A 20,239-nucleotide genomic window follows, 5' to 3' on the forward strand; every position below is an offset into this window, starting at 1 on the left:
CATGTAGTGCCGCAGTATATTATAATTCTCTGTCATGTAGTGCCGCATTATATTACAATTCTCTGTCATGTAGTGCCGCATTATATTATAATTCTCTGTCATGTAGTGCCGCATTATATTATAATTCTCTGTCATGTAGTGCCGCATTATATTATAATTCTCTGTCATGTAGTGCCGCATTATATTATATTTCTCTGTCATGTAGTGCCGCATTATATTATAATTCTTTGTCATGTAGTGCCGCGTTTCATTTTACAGCATTAGGTCAAGATGCACTGTGTCAACCATCAAAAGGTCGACATGGGTTTTTAAAATGTATCTTGTCCTAAATGTTGACGCATGGCTCACTGTACTTGGTATACCCTGATGTTCTCCCACCCCACCCTAGTGGATGGTAGACCATGAAATACCACCTGTCGGCACATGTCGGCTCAAAAAAACATTTTAACCATTTGACTGTCGACTTCGGGCATGGTGACCCAATACCTGTGTTGACCTAATGACCTGGTTGACCCAACACCATGTCGACCTTCAGTCAAGTTGACATTCCTGCATGTCGACCTTTAATGATCGACCTAGCGACCGTATCCCAAAGTAACAGTCACTTTGACTATGGCGGTACATGCGTCCTGCTACTCCAATGCCGACATTGTACTCACATATTCCCAATATCATTACCGTGGATAGGAGTCGGTTGCGGTCTCTCTGATGTTATTGGTATAGAGGCCATGTATCAAGAAATATTCATAGCGATATTAGGTATTGCCTGGATGTATGGAGGAAGGTGCGCAGCAGTGCCCGGTGTAACCTGATATAACCTTATTGCATGCACTAATACCACAGTGACTGTGATGTGACTCTGGCTCTGACTCTGGCTGCGACTCGGCTCCGACTCCGACGTGACTGTGACGTGACTCCGACTGTGACGTGACTCCGACTGTGACGTGACTCCGACTGTGACGTGACTCCGATTGTGACGTGACTCCGACTGTGACGTGACTCTGACTGTGACGTGACTCTGACTGTGACGTTGACTCTGACTGTGACTGTGACTCTGACTGTGACTCTGACTGTGACGTGACTCTGACTGTGACTCTGACTGTGACTCCGACTGTGACGTGACTCTGACTGTGACGTGACTCTGACTGTGACGTGACTCTGACTGTGACTCTGACGTGACTTTGACGTGACTCTGACTGTGACGTGACTCTGACTGTGACTCTGACTGTGACTCTGACTGTGACGTTGACTCTGACTGTGACTCTGACTGTGACTCTGACTGTGACTCTGACTGTGACGTGACTCTGAATGTGACTCTGAATGTGACTCTGACTCTGACTGTGATGTGATGTGACTGTGATGTGACTGTGACAGTGCTGTGACTGTGATGTGACTGTGATGTGACTCTGACAGTGCTGTGGCTGTGATGTGACTCGGACAGTTCTGTGACTGTGATGTGACTCGGACAGTGATGTGACTCGGACAGTGATGTGACTGTGATGTGACTCGGACAGTGATGCGACTGTGATGTGACCGTGACTGTGATGTGACTGTGACAGTAAGTTTGGTGACTGTGACTGTGATGTGACTGACAGTGATGTGACTGATGTGACTCTGACGTGACAGTGATGTGACCGTCACTGTGACTGTGATTGTGATGTGACTGTGACAGTAAGTTTGGTGACTGTGACTGTGATGTGACTGTGATGTGACCGTGACACTGATGTGACCGTGACAGTAAGTTTGGTGACTCTGACTCTGACTGTGACTCTGACTCTGACTGTGATGTGACTCTGACTGTGACTCTGACTGTGATGTGACTCTGACTGTGATGTGACTCTGACTGTGATGTGACTGTGATGTGACTCGGACAGTGCTGTGACTGTGATGTGACTCGGATAGTGCTGTGACTGTGATGTGACTCGGACAGTGATGTGACTGTGATGTGACCGTGACTGTGATGTGACTGTGACAGTAAGTTTGGTGACTGTGACTGTGATGTGACTGACAGTGATGTGACTGATGTGACTCTGACGTGACAGTGATGTGATCGTCACTGTGACTGTGATTGTGATGTGACTGTGACAGTAAGTATGGTGACTGTGATGTGACTGTGACACTGATGTGACCGTGACAGTAAGTTTGGTGACTGTGACTCTGACTGTGACTCTGACTGTGACTCTGACTGTGACGTGACTGACTGTGATGTGACTCTGACTGTGATGTGACTCTGACTGTGATGTGACTGTGATGTGACTTTGATGTGACTGTGACAGTGCTGTGACTGTGATGTGACTCGGACAGTGCTGTGACTGTTATGTGACTCTGACAGTGATGTGACTGTGATGTGACTGTGATGTGAGTGACTGTGATGTGACTCTGACGTGACAGTGATGTGACCGTCACTGTGATTGTGATGTGACTGTGACAGTAAGTGTGGTGATTGTGACTGTGATATGACCGTGACACTGATGTGACTGTGACAGAAAGTTTGGTGACTGTGATGTGACTGTGATGTGACTGTGATGTGAGTGTGAGGTGACTGTGAGGTGACTGTGATGTGACAGTGCTTTGACTGTGATGTGACTCTGACAGTGATGTGACTGTGATGTGACCGTGACTGTAAGTTTGGTGACTGTGATGTGACTCTGACAATGCTGTGACTGTGATGTGACTCGGACAGTGATGTGACTGTGATGTGACCGTGACTGTGATGTGACTGTGACAGTAAGTTTGGTGACTGTGACTGTGATGTGACTGACAGTGATGTGACTGATGTGACTCTGACGTGACAGTGATGTGACCGTCACTGTGACTGTGATTGTGATGTGACTGTGACAGTAAGTTTGGTGACTGTGACTGTGATGTGACTGTGATTGTGATGTGACTGTGATGTGACCGCGACACTGATGTGACCGTAACAGTAAGTTTGGTGACTCTGACTGTGATGTGACTGTGATGTGACTCTGACAGTGCTGTGACTGTGATGTGACTCTGACGTGACAGTGATGTGACCGTCACTGTGACTGTGATTGTGATGTGACTGTGACAGTAAGTGTGGTGATTGTGATGTGACTATGATGTGACCGTGACTGTGACAGTAAGTGTGGTGATGTGACTGTGACACTGACTGTGACATGCATGTGATGTGACTGTGATGTGACTGATGTTACTGTGACAGTGAATGTGATGTGAGTGTGACAATAAGTGTGGTGACTGTGATGTGAATGTGACACTGACTGTGACTGTGATGTGACTGTGATGTGACTGATGTTACTGTGACAGTGAATGTGATGTGATTGTGATGTGAGTGTGACAATAAGTGTGGTGACTGTGATGTGAATGTGACACTGACTGTGATGTGACAGTGACTGTACTGTGACTGTGATGTGAATGTAATGTGATTGTGACGTGACTGTGACAATAAGTGTGGTGACTGTGACACTGACTGTGACAATAAGTGTGGTGACTGTGACACTGACTGTGATGTGACTATGATGTGACCGTGAACTTTACTGTGATAGTGAATGTGATGTGATTATGACAATGATGTGACTGAACGTTACTGTGATAGTGACTGTGATGTGACTGTGATGTGACAGTGACTGTTAAGCTGTGTACACACGGGGCAATATGATCCCTGGTAATATATTGCTCAGCAATCATACTGCTTAGTGTCCTGTCTTCATCTGCAACCAGAGATGAAAATGTCACACTGCCGAGAGAAGAGGCGCAGGGGAAGTCGCTGGTCGGAGGAGCAAGTTCCTCTGACCAGCGACCATTAGGGGGCTGAAAACGGGAGCGCACACCCGGCGATTTATGTCATGTGACTGTGATGTGACTGTGATTGTGATGTGACTGTGATGTGCCTGATGTGACAGTGACTGTAACGTGACATTGATGTGACTATGACTGTGATGTGACAGTGAATATGATAGTGATGTGACAGTGACTGTGATGTGACTGTGACAGGGACGTGACAGGGGACGTGACACCTTCCCAACACTGTACAGGAAGAGGAGGCTCCTACCACCATTTGCACCCCCTCTGTAAGGAACACTGCCAGTACAGGTGACATTGAGTTTGAGGATGTCACTGTAGAAGTACACCAGGAGGAGGAGGATATTGTTGTATCTGGATGTTGAAGAGGATTCTGATGGTGATGTGGTTTGTTTGAATCAGGCACAGGTGCAGACAATTTTTGCCGGTGGGAAGAAAAAGCCCATTGTCATGCCTGGGGAAAAGACCAAAAAACCTCTTCGGTCTGGAATTATTTCTACCCAAATCCAGGCAACTGTCTTGGCATATGTAGTCTGTGTAAAAGTGTAATAAGTAGGAGTAAGGATGCTAACCACCTAGAAACATCCTCCCTTATACATTACCCGCAACGCACTCATCATAAGTCATTGTCCAGCTCTAAGAGCGTGAGCAGTTCAGTGACACCTAAATCCCTCATTCCTCTTGTATTTGAGATAGCAATGTCCTTCTTATGCGTTTCACTACACCTGGTAGCTTTATCAAAGGAGGACATTGCTTTCTCCCCCAACCTGGGGTTCCTGGATTGCTGACCTACCCCCACTTTGTTTTATCTCAAATTGGGATACAAAATAAACAACTGGGCTACTCCATCGGAAGTTGAGGATTCCTTATCCTGTAAAAATAACTGCGGTAGGAGTTGGTTATTTGTGCCACCCTGGGCCACTCCTAGCTAACACCTGCACCTTTTCCTCCTTCCGAAAGAAGATCTGGAGATACATCTGTGGACCCATAAAGAGGTTGAGGACCTTCTTTTCTAAAATAAGAACTACGGTAGGTTGTGCCATCTTGGGCCACTCCTAAATGTCCTCCCTCTGGATAACCACTTGGGGACCTATACCACCAATTATGGGTCTATAAATGAGGACACTTCCATTAAAATGGGTGGTGAGGTTCACTATACATTTGTGATTTAATTTTACCAACTTTATCATTGTTTAATCATGTTGGATATATAGTAAATTTTTAGTACATTCATTTAATAAAAATTCTTTGTAATAGATTAACCAATCTGGGAAAGTTTTAGTGCTGCTTATCTTCTGTTTTTCTATTGGTTATTATACAGGACTGACCATCCTCTTGCAAAGCAGCAGCTAGGTATAAACCACCCCTGCCAAGTGCCCCTGGTTCAGTCTCATTAGTGAGATTTGACCCACACACCATTCCCCTGATCAGACTTCTGCAGAAGCAGCTGGAGAAAGTGAAGGAGGAGCTAAACAGGAGCGATTCCACTAAGTACATGGGACTTGTGGATGAAGCCCTTCATTTGCTTTGCCAGGATTCGAATGTGGTCAATCTGTTGAAGTCGGATCATTACAGTTTTGTCACCATACTCGATCCTAAGTTTAAATTGTATGTTGTGTCTGTTTCTGGCAGACACAAGTCTACAGCGGTGCAAAGACCTACGAGATTGTCATCTGAAGCGGAACAGGACACGGCAACAGCTCCTCCTTCATGTTCTCCCTCAACTTGGGCTGCGAGGAAACAGCTCAAATCTCCGTCAAGAGCCAATGGCATTGATGCTGGTATCAGTTATGTGCAGACCCTGGCACTGAAATGATTGGCTAGATAAAGTGTGCATGTCCTATTTATGCAACTTAAGGGTGGGTGTCAGGACCCAAGGACTTTTCCATCTTGCACCTCTCTTCTTTGCATTATGTGCTCTTTGGGGCCTAGTGTATAAAACTGCCATCCTTTCTGTCGCTGTAGTGCCACTCCTAGATGGGCCACGTGTTTGTGCTGCCCACTTGTGTCGCATAGCAAAGTCATCCAACGACCTCGGTGCAACCTATTAGCCTAAAAACAACATTGTGAGGTGTTTAGAGACTGGAAATTAGTGGAAATTAATGTTATGGAGGAACAAAAAAATATCTGTGAATTTAGCAAGGGTGGTTTTGGCAAAACAATCCAGATCCAGAACACGATGGGAGATTCAGATCCCAAACCCCTAAAATGTCGGGATGCTCAACCCTACTGCAAGGTGGCAGCTCACTGTACAGCAGCCCTCCAGGAGCCGAAACCTGGGTAGGCAGGTATAATCATTCATGGTGGGGTGGGTAAGTACCATAGGTGCAGGGAGTGCAGCTGATATGGGGCCCAGAGCTGAGAGGGGCCACCTTCCCTGTCACAGTTACATGTGTTATATACAGAGGTGTAGCTACCATAGGTGCAGGGGGTGCAGCTGCTATGGGGCCAGAGCTGGGCGGGGCCACCTTCCCTGTTACATGTGTTATATACAGGGGTGTAACTACCATAGGTGCAGGGGGTGCAGCTGCTATGGGCCCAGAGCTGAGAGGGCCACCTTCCCTGTCACAGTTACAGGTTTTATATACAGTGTGTAGTTACCATAGGTGCAGGGGGTGTAGCTGCTATGGGGCCAGAGCTGAGAGGGGCCACCTTCCCTGTCACAGTTACATGTGTTATATACAGGGATGTAGCTACCATAGGTGCAAGGGATGCAGCTGCTATGAGGCCCAGAGCTGAGAGGGGCCACCTTCCCTGTCACAGTGACATGTGCTATATACAGGGGTGTAACTACCATAGGTGCAGGGGGTGCAGCTGCTATGGGGCCCAGAGCTGAGAGGGCCACCTTCCCTGTCACAGTTACATGTTATATACAGGGTGTAGCTACCATAGGTGCAGGGAGTGCAGCTGCTATGGGACCCAGAGCTGAGAGGGGCCACCTTCCCTGTCACAGTTACATGTGTTATATACAGGGTGTAGCTACCTTAGGTGCAGGGGTGCAGCTGCTATGGGACCAGGAGCTGAGAGGGGCCACCTTCCCTGTAACAGTTACATGTGTTATATACAGGGATGTAACTACCATAGGTGCAGGGAGTGCAGCTGCTATGGGCCCAGAGCTGAGAGGGCAACCTTCCCTGTCACAGTTACATGTGTTATATACAGGGGTGTAACTACCATAGGTGCAGGGGATGCAGCTGCTATGGGCCCAGAGCTGAGAGGGGCCACCTTCCCTGTCACAGTTACATGTGTTATATACAGGGGCATAGCTACCATAGGTGCAGGGGTGCAGCTGCTATGGGGCCAGAGCTGAGAGGGGCCACCTTCCCTGTCACAGTTACATGTGTTATATACAGGGGTGTAACTACCATAGGTGCAGGGGATGCAGCTGCTATGGGCCCAGAGCTGAGAGGGGCCACCTTCCCTGTCACAGTTACATGTATATATACAGGGGTGTAACTACCATAGGTGCAGGAGGTGCAGCTGCTATGGGCCCAGAGCTGAGAGGGGCCACCTTCCCTGTCACAGTTACATGTGTTATATACAGGGTGTAGCTACCATAGGTGCAGGGGGTGCAGCTGCTATGGGCCCAGAGCTGAGAGGGGCCACCTTCCCTGTCACAGTTACATGTGTTATATACAGGGTGTAGCTACCATAGGTGCTGGGGGTGCAGCTGCTATGGGGCCCAGAGCTGAGAGGGAATTATCCCATTTATTAAAACTTGCAACAAAATTTACAATATATTACAATAAATAAACAAATAAATAACAAGTATTTTACATCTTAACACACATGAAATATTAATACATAACATAAATTAATGCAAACCGCAATAGATCAATTTTTACTAGTCACCTTCTTAGAAGTGACTTTACCCTTCTCAACCACCATTGTTCAAGGGTTCTCACTAGGAGGGGAACCTGGGTCTGGCGGTTCACAAGCAGACTTAAGTACCAGGCACTGATCATCCAGTACCTTGTCTTCCATCTCAATACTTGGACCAATTACTGACCCAGATGACACTAAGCTATCACTCTGGGATACAATCATGTTTTTTCCCCCACCACTTAACTCCACACCACTTTGGTCACTTCCCTCTCTTATACTTTCCACACTGTTTTTAATCAGCTCTGTGCCAACTGGGTCCCAGTCCAGACTTTCCTGGATTTCTTCATCAGAAACCATTTCAATTACCTTTTTCTTTCCAAAATTCCCTTTCTTACTCTTTTTCACACGTACCACCCCTACCTTTGATCTTACTACCACTTTCCTTGCTCCCCCATTTCCAACAATTTCCCCTTCATTTTCCTCATCTGAATTAAAACCATCAAACCTGTTACTTAAACTGATTTCTGCCTCCTCTCCTTTTCTTACGACTTTCCTTTACTACTTGATAGGAATCTTTTTGATTTAGTACTGCAGAATTTTCCACTACCACAACAGATGTTACTTTTTCTCAGTTTTCTGATTTCGCTCCTGACCTGCCGCTTCCTTACCCATTACCCACTGAAAGGTCTGCATCTGGTCATTTTTCTTTCCCCCAGTTGGCACATTCTCCTCCATATTCTGTTCTGCCCAGGGACATCTACTGTAGGGGTGACCCTCCTCTCCACACATATTACACATAACATTGTTACATTCCTTGGAAGTATGTCCCACTTTACCACATAAAGCACATTTAGTCACTGTACAGTCACTACTTAAGTGGCGGAAATCGCCACAACGGAAACATGTTCTTGGTTGTCCCTGATAAAAACATTGTATGCGGTCTCTACCAATATAGGCAGCAGAAGGAATGTGTGCAAAACCCCTGTCTATATTCCTTAATTTAACCATTGCAGCCCATGCTCCTCCCCACACTCCCATAGTAAAGCCAACCTTGGTCAACTCGGATTCCACATCACAAAACCTTGTTAACCAGTATTTTATATCTTGCACAGGAATGGATTCATTTCTCACCAATATATTCACCTTTACCTTATCCTGTTTTGTAACAAGCACTGCTTTATATGCATCATATGGCTTAGATGACCTGTACGCCTGCCATTTCATCCAAAAGGCTTGAAGCCCCTGATATGAAATAAAACTCAGATCAAAATCTGCCGTTTTCACTGGATGGATGCAGGCGTACAGGTCAGTTGCACGGAACCCCAAACTGAAGATCATTTGCAGAAACTCTTCTTTGGAAGTAGTAGTAGTACGTTTATTTATAAGGCGCCACAAAGTGTCCGCAGCGCCGTACATAGCAAACAAATTACAAGGTAACGTACAGGGTGTGTAGAAAGATACAGTATAAATAGGGGTATAGCTGGTAGAACTAAAATCAGCATCAGTTCAGAAGTAGGTGTCAAAATAGTCAAGGAGACCGAAGATGAAGTAGAGGAAGGGAAGAACAGGACAGGAGCACAGGTGAGGTAATGAGGTAGGGTGAGTACGTGAGGAAGGAGGGCCCTGCTCATAAGAGTTAACATACTAAAAATAGGTGGGTGGACGAACGAAATACAATAGGATAAGTAGGAACGGAGGGGAACGGAGGCAGGATAGGAGGATCAAAAGAGGTTAGGAGGAGGGATAGGCTAGTCGAAAAAAGTGGGTTTTGAGGGAGCGCTTGAAGGAGGTAAGGGAATCAGATAGCCTGATGGGTGGCGGGAGGTTGTTCCAGTGCAGGGGGGCAGCGCGAGAGAAATCTTGGACACGGGAGTGGGAGGAGGTGATTAGGTGAGAGGTCAGTCGGCGGTCAGCGATGGAGCGAAGAGGACGGGAGGGAGTGTGGATAGAGATCAGTGAAGAGAGGTAGGGAGCTGTGGAGGAGGAGAGAGCCTTGTAGGTGGTGGTGAGGAGTTTAAAGAGAACTCGGAAAGGAATTGGGAGCCAGTGAAGAGATAAACAGAGGGGGGAGGCGGAGGTAGAGCGGCGGGAGAGGAAGATGAGCCTAGCAGCAGCGTTAAGAATGGATTGGAGAGGTGCGAGGCGGGTGAGAGGTAGCCCACAGAGAAGGATGTTGCAGTAGTCAAGGCGGGAGATGACAAGAGAGTGAATGAGAATTTTGGTCGCGTCAGTGGAGAGGAATGGTCTGATGCGTGAGATGTTGCGTAGGTGAAAGCGGCAAGACTGTGAGAGAGCACGAATGTGGGGGGTGAAAGAGAGGGAGGAGTCAATGATGACACCGAGGCAGCGCGTTTGGTCGGTGGACGTGATCTCGGTTTCACCAATGCTGATGGAGATAGTGGGAGAAGAGGGGATGTTCGGGGGATGGAAGATTAGAAGTTCAGTTTTAGCCATGTTTAGTTTCAGGAAGCGTTGGGTCATCCAGGCTGAGATGGGCGTGAGGCATTCGGAGACCTTGGACAGAAGTGATGGGGATAAGTCGGGGGAGGAGAGATAGATTAGGGTATCATCAGCATAAAGGTGGTAATGAAAACCATAGGAGCTGATGAGGGTGCCCAGAGAGGTGGTGTAGAGGGAGAAGAGGAGAGGGCCAAGGACTGACCCTTGGGGAACACCGACTGGCTGGGGGGTAGTAGGAGAGGAGGAGCTCGGAGTGGAGACGGAGAAGGAGCGATCGGAGAGGTATGAGGTGAACCAGGAGAAGACCGTGCCAGTGATGCCAAAGGAGCGGAGGGTGTTGAGCAGGAGAGGGTGGTCAACAGTGTCAAAGGCAGCCGACAGATCAAGCTGGATGAGGATAGAGAAGAGGCCTTTGGATTTAGCCGATAGTAGATCGTTAGTGACTTTGGTCAGGGCAGTTTCAGTGGAATGTAAAGGGCGGAACCCGGATTGGAGGGGGTCTAGAATGGAGTTAGCAGTAAGGTGGCTTAGGAGACGATTATAGGTCAGACGTTCTAGGAGTTTGGAGGCAAAAGGGAGGAGGGAGATGGGCCTGTTGTTGGATGGAGAGTTGGGGTCCAGATTTGTTTTTTTGAGAATTGGGGAGACAAGAGCGTGTTTGAAGGAGGAAGGGAAGATCCCAGAGGATAGGGAAAGATTAAAGAGGTGAGCCAGGTGAGAGCAGACTGATGGACTGAGACGACGGATAATATTGGAGGGGATAGGATCAAGCGGGCAGGTGGAGGGAGAAGCGGATTGAAGGATAGAGTGGACTTCAGCAGCAGTGGTGGGGTAAAATGAGGACAGGGGTTGGAAGGAGGGGAGTGGAGATGTAGGAGGGGAGGAGGGAGAGGGTGAGGTCATGGCAGCAGTGATGGCAGTCCTGAGAGAGGAGATTTTGGTTGAAAAGTAGGTAGCAAAATCAGCGGCTACGATGGAGGACGGAAGAGCTGGAGGAGGGGGGGAGAGCAAGGAGTTGAAGGTGGCGAAGAGCCTGCGGGGATTGGATGATTGGGAAAGGATGAGGGACTTAAAGTAGGATTCCTTGGCCAGAGCAAGGGCAGAGCTGAAGGAGGAAAGAATGAATTTGAAATGGAGATAATCCGCAAGGGAGCGTGATTTCTTCCAGAAGCGCTCAGCAGTGCGAGAGCACTTTTTAAGGAATCGGGTGATAGGTGAGTGCCACGGTTGGGGGTTGGAGCATCGAAGGGGGATAGAGGAGGGAGGGCAGGCAGAGTCCAATGCCGAAGATAGGGTGTCATTATTGAGGGAGGCAGCGAGGTTCGGGCAGGACATGAGGGCGATTGGGGCGAGAAGAGGACACAGCGTGTTTGAGAAGGCAGCAAGATCAAGTGTGTTGACGTTATGCCGTGAGACAATGCGCTTGGGAGGGGGGGTGGGAGAGGGGGAAGCAGTGAGGGAGAAGGAGATGAGGTGATGGTCAGAAAGAGGAAAAGCTGAGATAGTGTAGTCAGTAAGGGAACAAGAGCGAGAGAAGACGAGATCGAGGGAGTGTCCTTGGATGTGGGTGGGAGAGGTAGTCCACTGAGATAGGCCAAGAGAGGAGCAGAGAGAGAGGAGTTTGGAGGTGCCAGGATCAGCGGGGTTATCCAAGGGGATGTTAAAGTCACCAAGAATGACAGATGGCAGGTCAGAGGAGAGGAAGTGTGGAAGCCAGGCGGCGAAGTTGTCAAGAAATTGGGAGATAGGGCCAGGGGGGCGGTAGATTACAGCGACACGGAGGTGGTAGGGGTAGTATAGACGGATAGAGTGAGACTCAAAGGAGGAGAAAAGGAGAGAGGGTTCAGGGTGAATGACACTGTGGGTGCATGAGGCTGAGAGGAGAAAACCCACACCGCCACCTTGGCGACCGTCAGGCCTGGGAGTGTGAGAGAAAGAGAGGCCACCGTGGGAGAGAGCAGCTGGAGAGACAGAATCAGAGGTGGAGAGCCAGGTCTCGGTGATAGCAAGGAGGTGGAATGCTCTAGAGATGAATAGGTCATGGATAGCAGGGAGTTTGTTGCAGATGGATCTGGCGTTCCATAGTGCACAGGAAAGAGGGGGGGTGGGTTGTGTATTTATGTGGATAAGGTTTTTGGGATTGCAGAAGCGAGGGGGGGGTCATTGGGAGGGTGGGGGTGCGGGGGCGAGTGGTCAGGATAGGTATGGGATGGGAGGGGGGAGGAACAGTTGGAGAAAGTGAAGTTGAGAGATTAACAGCCATGAGGAACCGAAGGTGAGAGGGTAGGTTAGTGAAAGCAGACAGAGGGATTTGGGAGGACAGACAGCGTCTGTAGTAAATTTGGTAGAAAACAGAGTGAGAGAGAAGGTAACAGGCAAGGAACTACTGTCAGAGAGGAGACCAGTGGGTAAAATCAGGTTGATTGAGTAATCCAATTAAGTATGAAACAACAACAAGTGAGAGGATGAAGGGAACAGAGAAGGTCAGAAGTGAGGCAAATGTGAGCAGGCGTGAAGAGGGAAACAGGGTGCGATAAATGTGTGGCAAAGATAAGAGAAAATAATAGTGAATGAGTAAAAATGACATACAATGTTGGAAAAATATAGATACAATGAATTTAAATGTCAAAATTGAGCAACAGGTTACAATAGGATAGAAAGAAGATGAATATATTACAATAAAACAGAATATGAAAATTTAGACTGTGTTCAAAGGCGCTTCACCTTTCCCCAACCATTTAAATTGAATTAAATTTCTCCTTTTCCCCACCTGACCTGATCCCACATTTGTTTGGGGAATACTGGTGCTTACACCTGGCTTAGCCTTAACCATGTTTGCATAAGAAATAATACCTGGGACTGGTTGCTTATTGACATTAACAGGGACATTAGCACATGGCACAGATATTGCATTACCTTCCCCAGTCCCCTTTTTCAGTCTTACTTGCTCCTTTTGCAATAATTGAGCTGCAACTTTAGCTCTCTCTGGAACTAGCATCTGTCCATATACAGTCTCAATGATCTGTTGTTCACCAGGTGACAGTTCATTTTTATCCAGAATTGACATTCCTTGTGCGGCTTGCAGGTGTTGATGTTCTTTACCTGTGGAATAAACAGACTGTACTTCTTGGGCATTAACCCCTGGTTTGCCATCCGTGTCCTGTGCACCCTTCTCTGCCTGCATCACATCTTAAACTTGAGGAGACGCCTCCCCAATCTCCGCAACCACCGGTACCTCCGCAACAGAATATTGTCTGTCCAATTGACAGACCTCCATTTTTTGTGCATTTTTCACTTCAGTCTCACAGGAAACAGCAATTAATTCACTTTTTGCCTTTTTCTCCTGCAGCTGCTATGGGGCCCAGAGCTGAGAGAGGCCACCTTCCCTGTCACAGTTACATGTGTTATATACAGGGTGTAGCTACCATAGGTGCAGGGAGTGCAGCTGCTATGGGGCCCAGAGCTGAGAGGGGCCACCTTCCTTGTCACAGTTACATGTGTTATATACAGGGTGTAGCTACCATATGTGCAGGGGGTGCAGCTGCTATGGGCCCAGAGCTGAGAGGGGCCACCTTCCCTGTCACAGTTACATGTGTTATATACAGGGGTGTAGCTACCATAGGTGCAAGGAGTGCAGCTGCAATGGGCCCAGAGCTGAGAGGGGCCACCTTCCCTGTCACAGTTACATGTGTTATATACAGGGGTGTAGCTACCATAGGTGCAGGGGGTGCAGCTGCTATGGGCCCAGAGCTGAGAGGGGCCACCTTCCCTGTCACAGTTACATGTGTTATATACAGGGTGTAGCTACCATAGGTGCAGGGAGTGCAGCTGCTATGGGGCCAGGAGCTGAGAGGGGCCACCTTCCCTGTCACAGTTACATGTGTTATATACAGGGGTGTAGCTACCATAGGTGTAGGGGCTGCAGCTACTATGGGGCCAGAGCTGAGAGGGGCCACCTTCCCTGTCACAGTTACATGTGTTATATACAGGGTGTAGCTACCATAGGTGCAGCGGGTGCAGCTGCTATGGGGCCCAGAGCTGAAGGGGGCCCATGTTTACATTCTAAGTTATATGTGCATGTATTACCATCCATTGCTAAATTGGGGCCTGTGAATGTGTGGTTGCACCCCTGGGGTTGGGGGTTGCTGGTGGTGTACGCACAGCATAGGATCAGGGTATTTATGGACAATACCCCAATAAGGATCTGGAGACAAATCAAGCTCTGTCCTTGCATGTGATAAATGATGTATCCGTGCAATGTAATCTGTTAGCACATTGCCACGGACACTGATGGTGATAAATCAGCCGGCATCTCACTGGGTGCAGGAATGATGTTCATATACGGTAATTATCACATACTGTTGTGAGAACCAGATTTGTTCTTAAAATGAGCAAACCCATGCTGCGCTGCAGGAGGGGCAGATTTAACATGTGCAGAGTTACATTTGGGTGGGGGGTATGTAAAATGAAATCTACATTGCAGCGTGAAAATAATACAGCCAGTATTTATTCTGCACAGTAACAACATAACCCACCACAACCTAAAGCTGGGTACACATCTATACTGTAACGATCAGATCAGGTGATCGATCAAATTAACGTATGCCTCCTGTTATGATTATCTGTTCGATCAATGTATGTCTGATATTGTTGTAAAGTTATGTCTCCTGTGAGTATTGGAATCAGGACATGTCTTTTATTATGTGGGTAAACTGTAGGTGACCCTGGTTTGAGTTTGCGGCCTGTATTCCCTCTGTTTGACATCTGTAAAAATCCTCTGGAGTTAGGATGTAAGATAAGATCTGAGACCCCTCATAAACCATGGTCCAGAAGAGGAGGTAAAGGTGCCCATACACTAGTAAGATTTATCTTCAGATCTGGCTGGTTGGAACAAAAACATGGTTATGGATGAGTGACAGTTTGTCAGTTTTCCAGCATTTCCAAGCAAATGGTCAACTGTCATTTGCTCTCATCCATAACCATGTTTTTGTTCCAACCAGCCAGATCTGAAGATAAATCTGCGTGTGTATGGCCACCTTTAGAAATTGTCCCCTTCCTTCAGATCTCTTATCAGTGAAGCCTGTCTGCTATGCACCTCACTGGATAAGGAAGGAGGATCAATCACTTTGAAAACAGCAGACTGTAGAAGATACATTGCCAGGGACCTTCCACATTCCTTCAGCATGGAAAGAGTCAAATCCCAAGGGTGGGAGGAATGAGGGAGTTTGTAAGGTATAACTAAGCTACTTCTCTCTATGGTCAGTGTCACTACCTGGGGGTGTAGCAAACAGGCTGTAAGCGACCAGAGATTTCTTGTGGAGAACCCCCCCACGTCAGGATTGGTACTTAAGTGTAAGATACGGTTCTGTCATTTTTCCCTTTTATTTTATTTCTGAAATTGCATTTAATCTTGTGTGTACTTTTACAATCATTGTAATATCTTGTAACAATTTTCTAAAGCTCTGTAGTATTTCTAGGAATAAATAATACATATTCTCAGTCCTGGTTCTGTGTTTAGACTCATTAGCCTCAGAAGAGAACGCTCCAGCGTGTTACCATTTGTATATTGTATTGTGCGGTCAGGTGCGAGCCAAGCCGCCCCTTGCGCAGTTTCAAGCACTAAAATCAGGTTTTGGCTGGTGGCAGTGTACCTCAAGTAAAGGACCCGAGAGTCCAAAGTGAGCCCCAGTCACGGCCGGAGCTGCTCAGATTGACGTATCGGAGCAGGCGACCGGTAGGTCCGTGACATATACAATCCCTATTTCTTGCAACCGTTCGGCCGACCGTACTCCCGTCAGACCATCCACAAACAACAGCCGACACGCGTGTACACACCTGTACAATTTTACTTGACGTCCGATGTACTCCCGTCCAAACAGTCGCAATAAAAAGATTGTACCACCTTACACACTATCTCAATTTGGGCTATTGACACGTCACATGTGACCAAAATTATCATAATGGGCTGGGTTAGGGCATAATTAGGTACTTGTGTACTTTCACGGCTCCCATCGCATGCCATCGCATGCCATATGTAGTGGCATGCGATGGCATGCGATTTTTGCCGTTTTTAAGCATTTAAAAAAAAATTGCATGTGATCGCATCGCATGCGATACGATCTAATGCTATCGCATGCGATTTTTAACAGAAATGCATCCAAATGCATCCAAATTAGTATCAAACATGTACAATGGCCCCCAAATGTCATTTTTCAGGCTGTACCACCCCCACTATTGACTCGAACCCGAAGCGTGGCGAGCGCAGCGAGCCCGCGAGTGGCTGCGGTACGCGTCCTACGACCTTTTCATACCCCCACTATCCACGTCGGCGTGGAGTTGAGAATAGAAAGTGTGGCGAGCGCAGCGAGCCACCGAGCCTGAAGCGTGGCAAGCGGACGCGGACACCTGTGAAGCCCGTGAGGGGACGCGTATACCTGTGAAGGGGCCATTGAACATGTTTGATACTAATTTCAATGCATTTGGATGCATTTCTGTTAAAAATCGCATGTGATCGCAGGCTGACTGGTCAGAGGGCTGAATGCTTTGGCCGCGGGACTTTATATAATAAGTGTCCCCCGGCTGTGGCATTAACCTGCTGGCTGGTTTGGCTTGGGGCTGGTTCTTAAAATACGGGAGACCCCTGGTCATTTTGTCCCCCGTATTTTGGGAACCAGCCCCGGACCTGGAGCCTGGGGCTGGTTTTAAAAATCAGCGAAGCCCTATTTGTCGGGTTTCCTGATTTTTTAATACCAGCCCCAGCTCTTTCAGCCTGGTGCTGGTCACGGCTGTGGGGGGGGCCCCACGCCATTTTTTTTTTTAGTCAAAGCTGGAACGCCCACATGGGCGTTCCAGCTTTGGCAGTATAGTCGCAAGGACGGCAGCATATCGGTCGAACATGCGTACACACTGCACTTTTGTACCAATATGAGGCCGTCCTGTCGGATGAAAATTAAACAGCAAAGAACCGTCGACCGACCGATTATGGACGGTCAAGACAGTTTTTTGCCGTTTATCACTCGTACGGGACAGCGTACACACATATACAGTTGAACGGCCGTCCGACCCAGAACGGAAGAACGGCCCGACAATTGTATATACTGTATGTGTACCCAGCTTTACTCTCTGTACATGTTACATCTGCCCCCTGCAGTGTAGCATGGTTTTGCCCATTTTGATAACAAATTTGCCCTGTGATCAGGTCTGATTTGATAATGTTTGGACTTAAAAACATAATTTTGTTTTTGTTCTGTAGACGATGGGAAGGGGGAGATCCAGGAGTTTCCAATCAGAAGACTCCAACTACAATGCTTCTGATGCCAGACCGAAAGTTCCACAGTTTTGGATTTGCTGCACGGGATTTCTACCATGACCTTGACCCCAGCGAGTCCAAACACTGGCTGTACTTTGAGAAATTTAAGATGAAGCTGCACAGCAGTACAGTAAGTGCTCCCCATAACGCCCCAATATGTTACCCTGATTATACACTGGTTATAACGGGTTCAGTTAAATGACGGACCAAAGACAGGGAGTAATAAAGTAAACACAATGTACAGCGAGGGGATCACACAGTGTAACAGGGGAGCTGATGGGGAACACAATGTACAGCGAGGGGATCACACAGTGTAACAGGGGAGCTGATGGGGAACACAATGTACAGCGAGGGGATCACACAGTGTAACAGGGGAGCTGATGGGGAACACAATGTACAGCGAGGGGATCACACAGTGTAACAGGGAGCTGATGGGGAACACAATGTACAGCGAGGGGATCACACAGTGTAACAGGGGAGCTGATGGGGAACACAATATACAGCAAGAGTATCACACAGTGTGATGGGGAGCTGATGGGGAACACAATATACAGTGAGGGGATCACACAGTCTGATGGGAGAGCTGATGAAGAACACAAGATACAGTGAGGGGATTACACAGTGTGATAGGGGAGCTGATGGGGAACACAATATACAGCGAGGGTATCATACAGTGTAACAGGGGAGCTGATGGTGAACACAATGTACAGCGAGGGGATCACACAGTGTAACAGGGGAGCTGATGGGGAACACAATGTACAGCGAGGGGATCACACAGTGTAACAGGAGATCTGATGGGGAACACAATGTACAGCGAGGGGATCACACAGTGTAACAGGGGAGCTGATGGGGAACATAATATACAGCGAGGGGATCACACAGTGTAACAGGGGAGCTGATGGGGAACACAATGTACAGCGAGGGGATCACACAGTGTAACAGGGGAGCTGATGGGGAACACAATGTACAGCGAGGGTATCATACAGTGTAACAGGGGATCTGATGGGGAACACAATGTACAGCGAGGGGATCACACAGTGTAACAGGGAGTAATAAAGGAAACACAATGTACAGCGAGGGGATCACACAGTGTAACAGGGGAGCTGATGGGGAACACAATGTACAGCGAGGGGATCACACAGTGTAACAGGGGATCTGATTGGCAACACAATGTACAGCGAGGGGATCACACAGTGTAACAGGGGAGCTGATGGGGAACACAATGTAGAGTAAGGGGATCACACAGTCTGATGGGAAAGCTGATGGGGAACACAAGATACAGTGAGGGGATCATACAGTGTGATGGGGGAGCTGATGGGGAACACAATATACAGCAAGAGGATCACACAGTGTGGTGGGGGAGCTGATGGGGAATACAATGTACAGCAAGGAGATCATACATGTGACGGGGGAGCTGATGGGGAACACAATATACAGTGTGGGGATCACACAGTCTGATGGGAGAGCTGATAGTGAACACAATATACAGTGAGGGGATCATACAGTGTGATGGGGGAGCTGATGGGGAACACAATATACAGTGAGGGATCACACAGTGGGACAGAGGATCGGACAGGGAACACAATATACAGCAAGAGGATCACACAGTGTGGTGGGGGAGCTGATGGGGAACACAATATACAGCAAGGAGATCACACATGTGACGGGGGAGCTGATGGGGAACACAATATACAGTGTGGGGATCACACAGTCTGATGGGAGAGCTGATGGGGAACACAATATACAGTGAGGGAATCACACAGTGTGATGGGGGAGCTGATGGGGGAGCTGATGGGGAACACAATATACAGTGAGGGATCACACAGTGGGACAGAGGATCGGACAGGGAACACAATATACAGCAAGAGGATCACACAGTGTGATGGGGGAGCTGATGGGGAACACTATATACAGCAACGGGATCATACATGTGATGGGGGAGCTCATGGGGATCACAATATACAGCAAGGGGATCATACATTTGATGGGGAAGCTGATGGGGAACACTATATACAGCAACGGGATCATACATGTGACGGGGAAGCTGATGGGGAAACAATATACAGCAAGTGGATCATACATGTGACGGGGGAGCTGATGGGGAACACAATATACAGTGAGGGGATCACACAGTCTGATAGGAGAGCTGATGGGGAACACAATATACAGTGAGGGGGTCACACAGTGTGATGGGGGAGCTGATATGGAACACAATATACAGTGAGGGATCACACAGTGGGACAGAGGATCGGACAGGGAACACAATATACAGCAAGAGGATCACACAGTGTGATTGGGGAGCTGATGGGGAACACTATATACAGCAACGGGATCATACATGTGACGGGGGAGCTGATGGGGAACACAATATACAGCAAGGGGATCGTACATTTGACGGGGGAGCTGATGGGGAACACAATATACAGTGAGGGATCACATAGTGGGACAGAGGATCGGACAGGAAACACAATATACAGCAAGGGGATCACACAGTGTGATAGGGAAGCTCATGGATATCACAATATACAGCAAGGGGATCATACATGTGATGGGGGAGCTGATGAGGAACACTATATACAGCAAAGGGATCATACATGTGACAGGGGAGCTGATGGGGAACACAATATACAGTAAGGGGATCATACATGTGACGGGGGAGCTGATGGGGAACAAAATATACAGAAAGGGGATCGTACATGTGACGGGGGAGCTGATGGGGAACACGATATACAGTGAGGGATCACACAGTGGGACAGAGGATCGGACAGTGAACACAATATACATCAAGAGGATCACACAGTGTGATGGGGGAGCTGATGGGGAACACAATATACAGCAAGGGAATCATACATGTGACGGGGGAGC

At 47.9% G+C, this 20,239-nt stretch overlaps 1 protein-coding gene across 3 annotated transcripts in view; it reads left to right on the forward strand.

The window, feature by feature from the left end:
• Positions 1-20,239, forward strand: part of HSPA12A (heat shock protein family A (Hsp70) member 12A) — a 310,784-nt gene that overhangs the window by 79,861 nt on the left and 210,684 nt on the right. For all 3 annotated transcript variants that reach the window (XM_083149953.1, XM_083149955.1, XM_083149952.1), the window contains exon 4: positions 17,318-17,504. In XM_083149953.1, the coding sequence (XP_083006079.1) occupies positions 17,318-17,504 (187 nt within the window). The remainder of the gene's footprint in view (positions 1-17,317; positions 17,505-20,239) is intronic.

This window comes from Crinia signifera, chromosome 6 (assembly GCF_055691185.1).
Source record: "Crinia signifera chromosome 6, ASM5569118v1, whole genome shotgun sequence".
NCBI classification, from domain to species: Eukaryota; Metazoa; Chordata; class Amphibia; order Anura; family Myobatrachidae; genus Crinia; species Crinia signifera.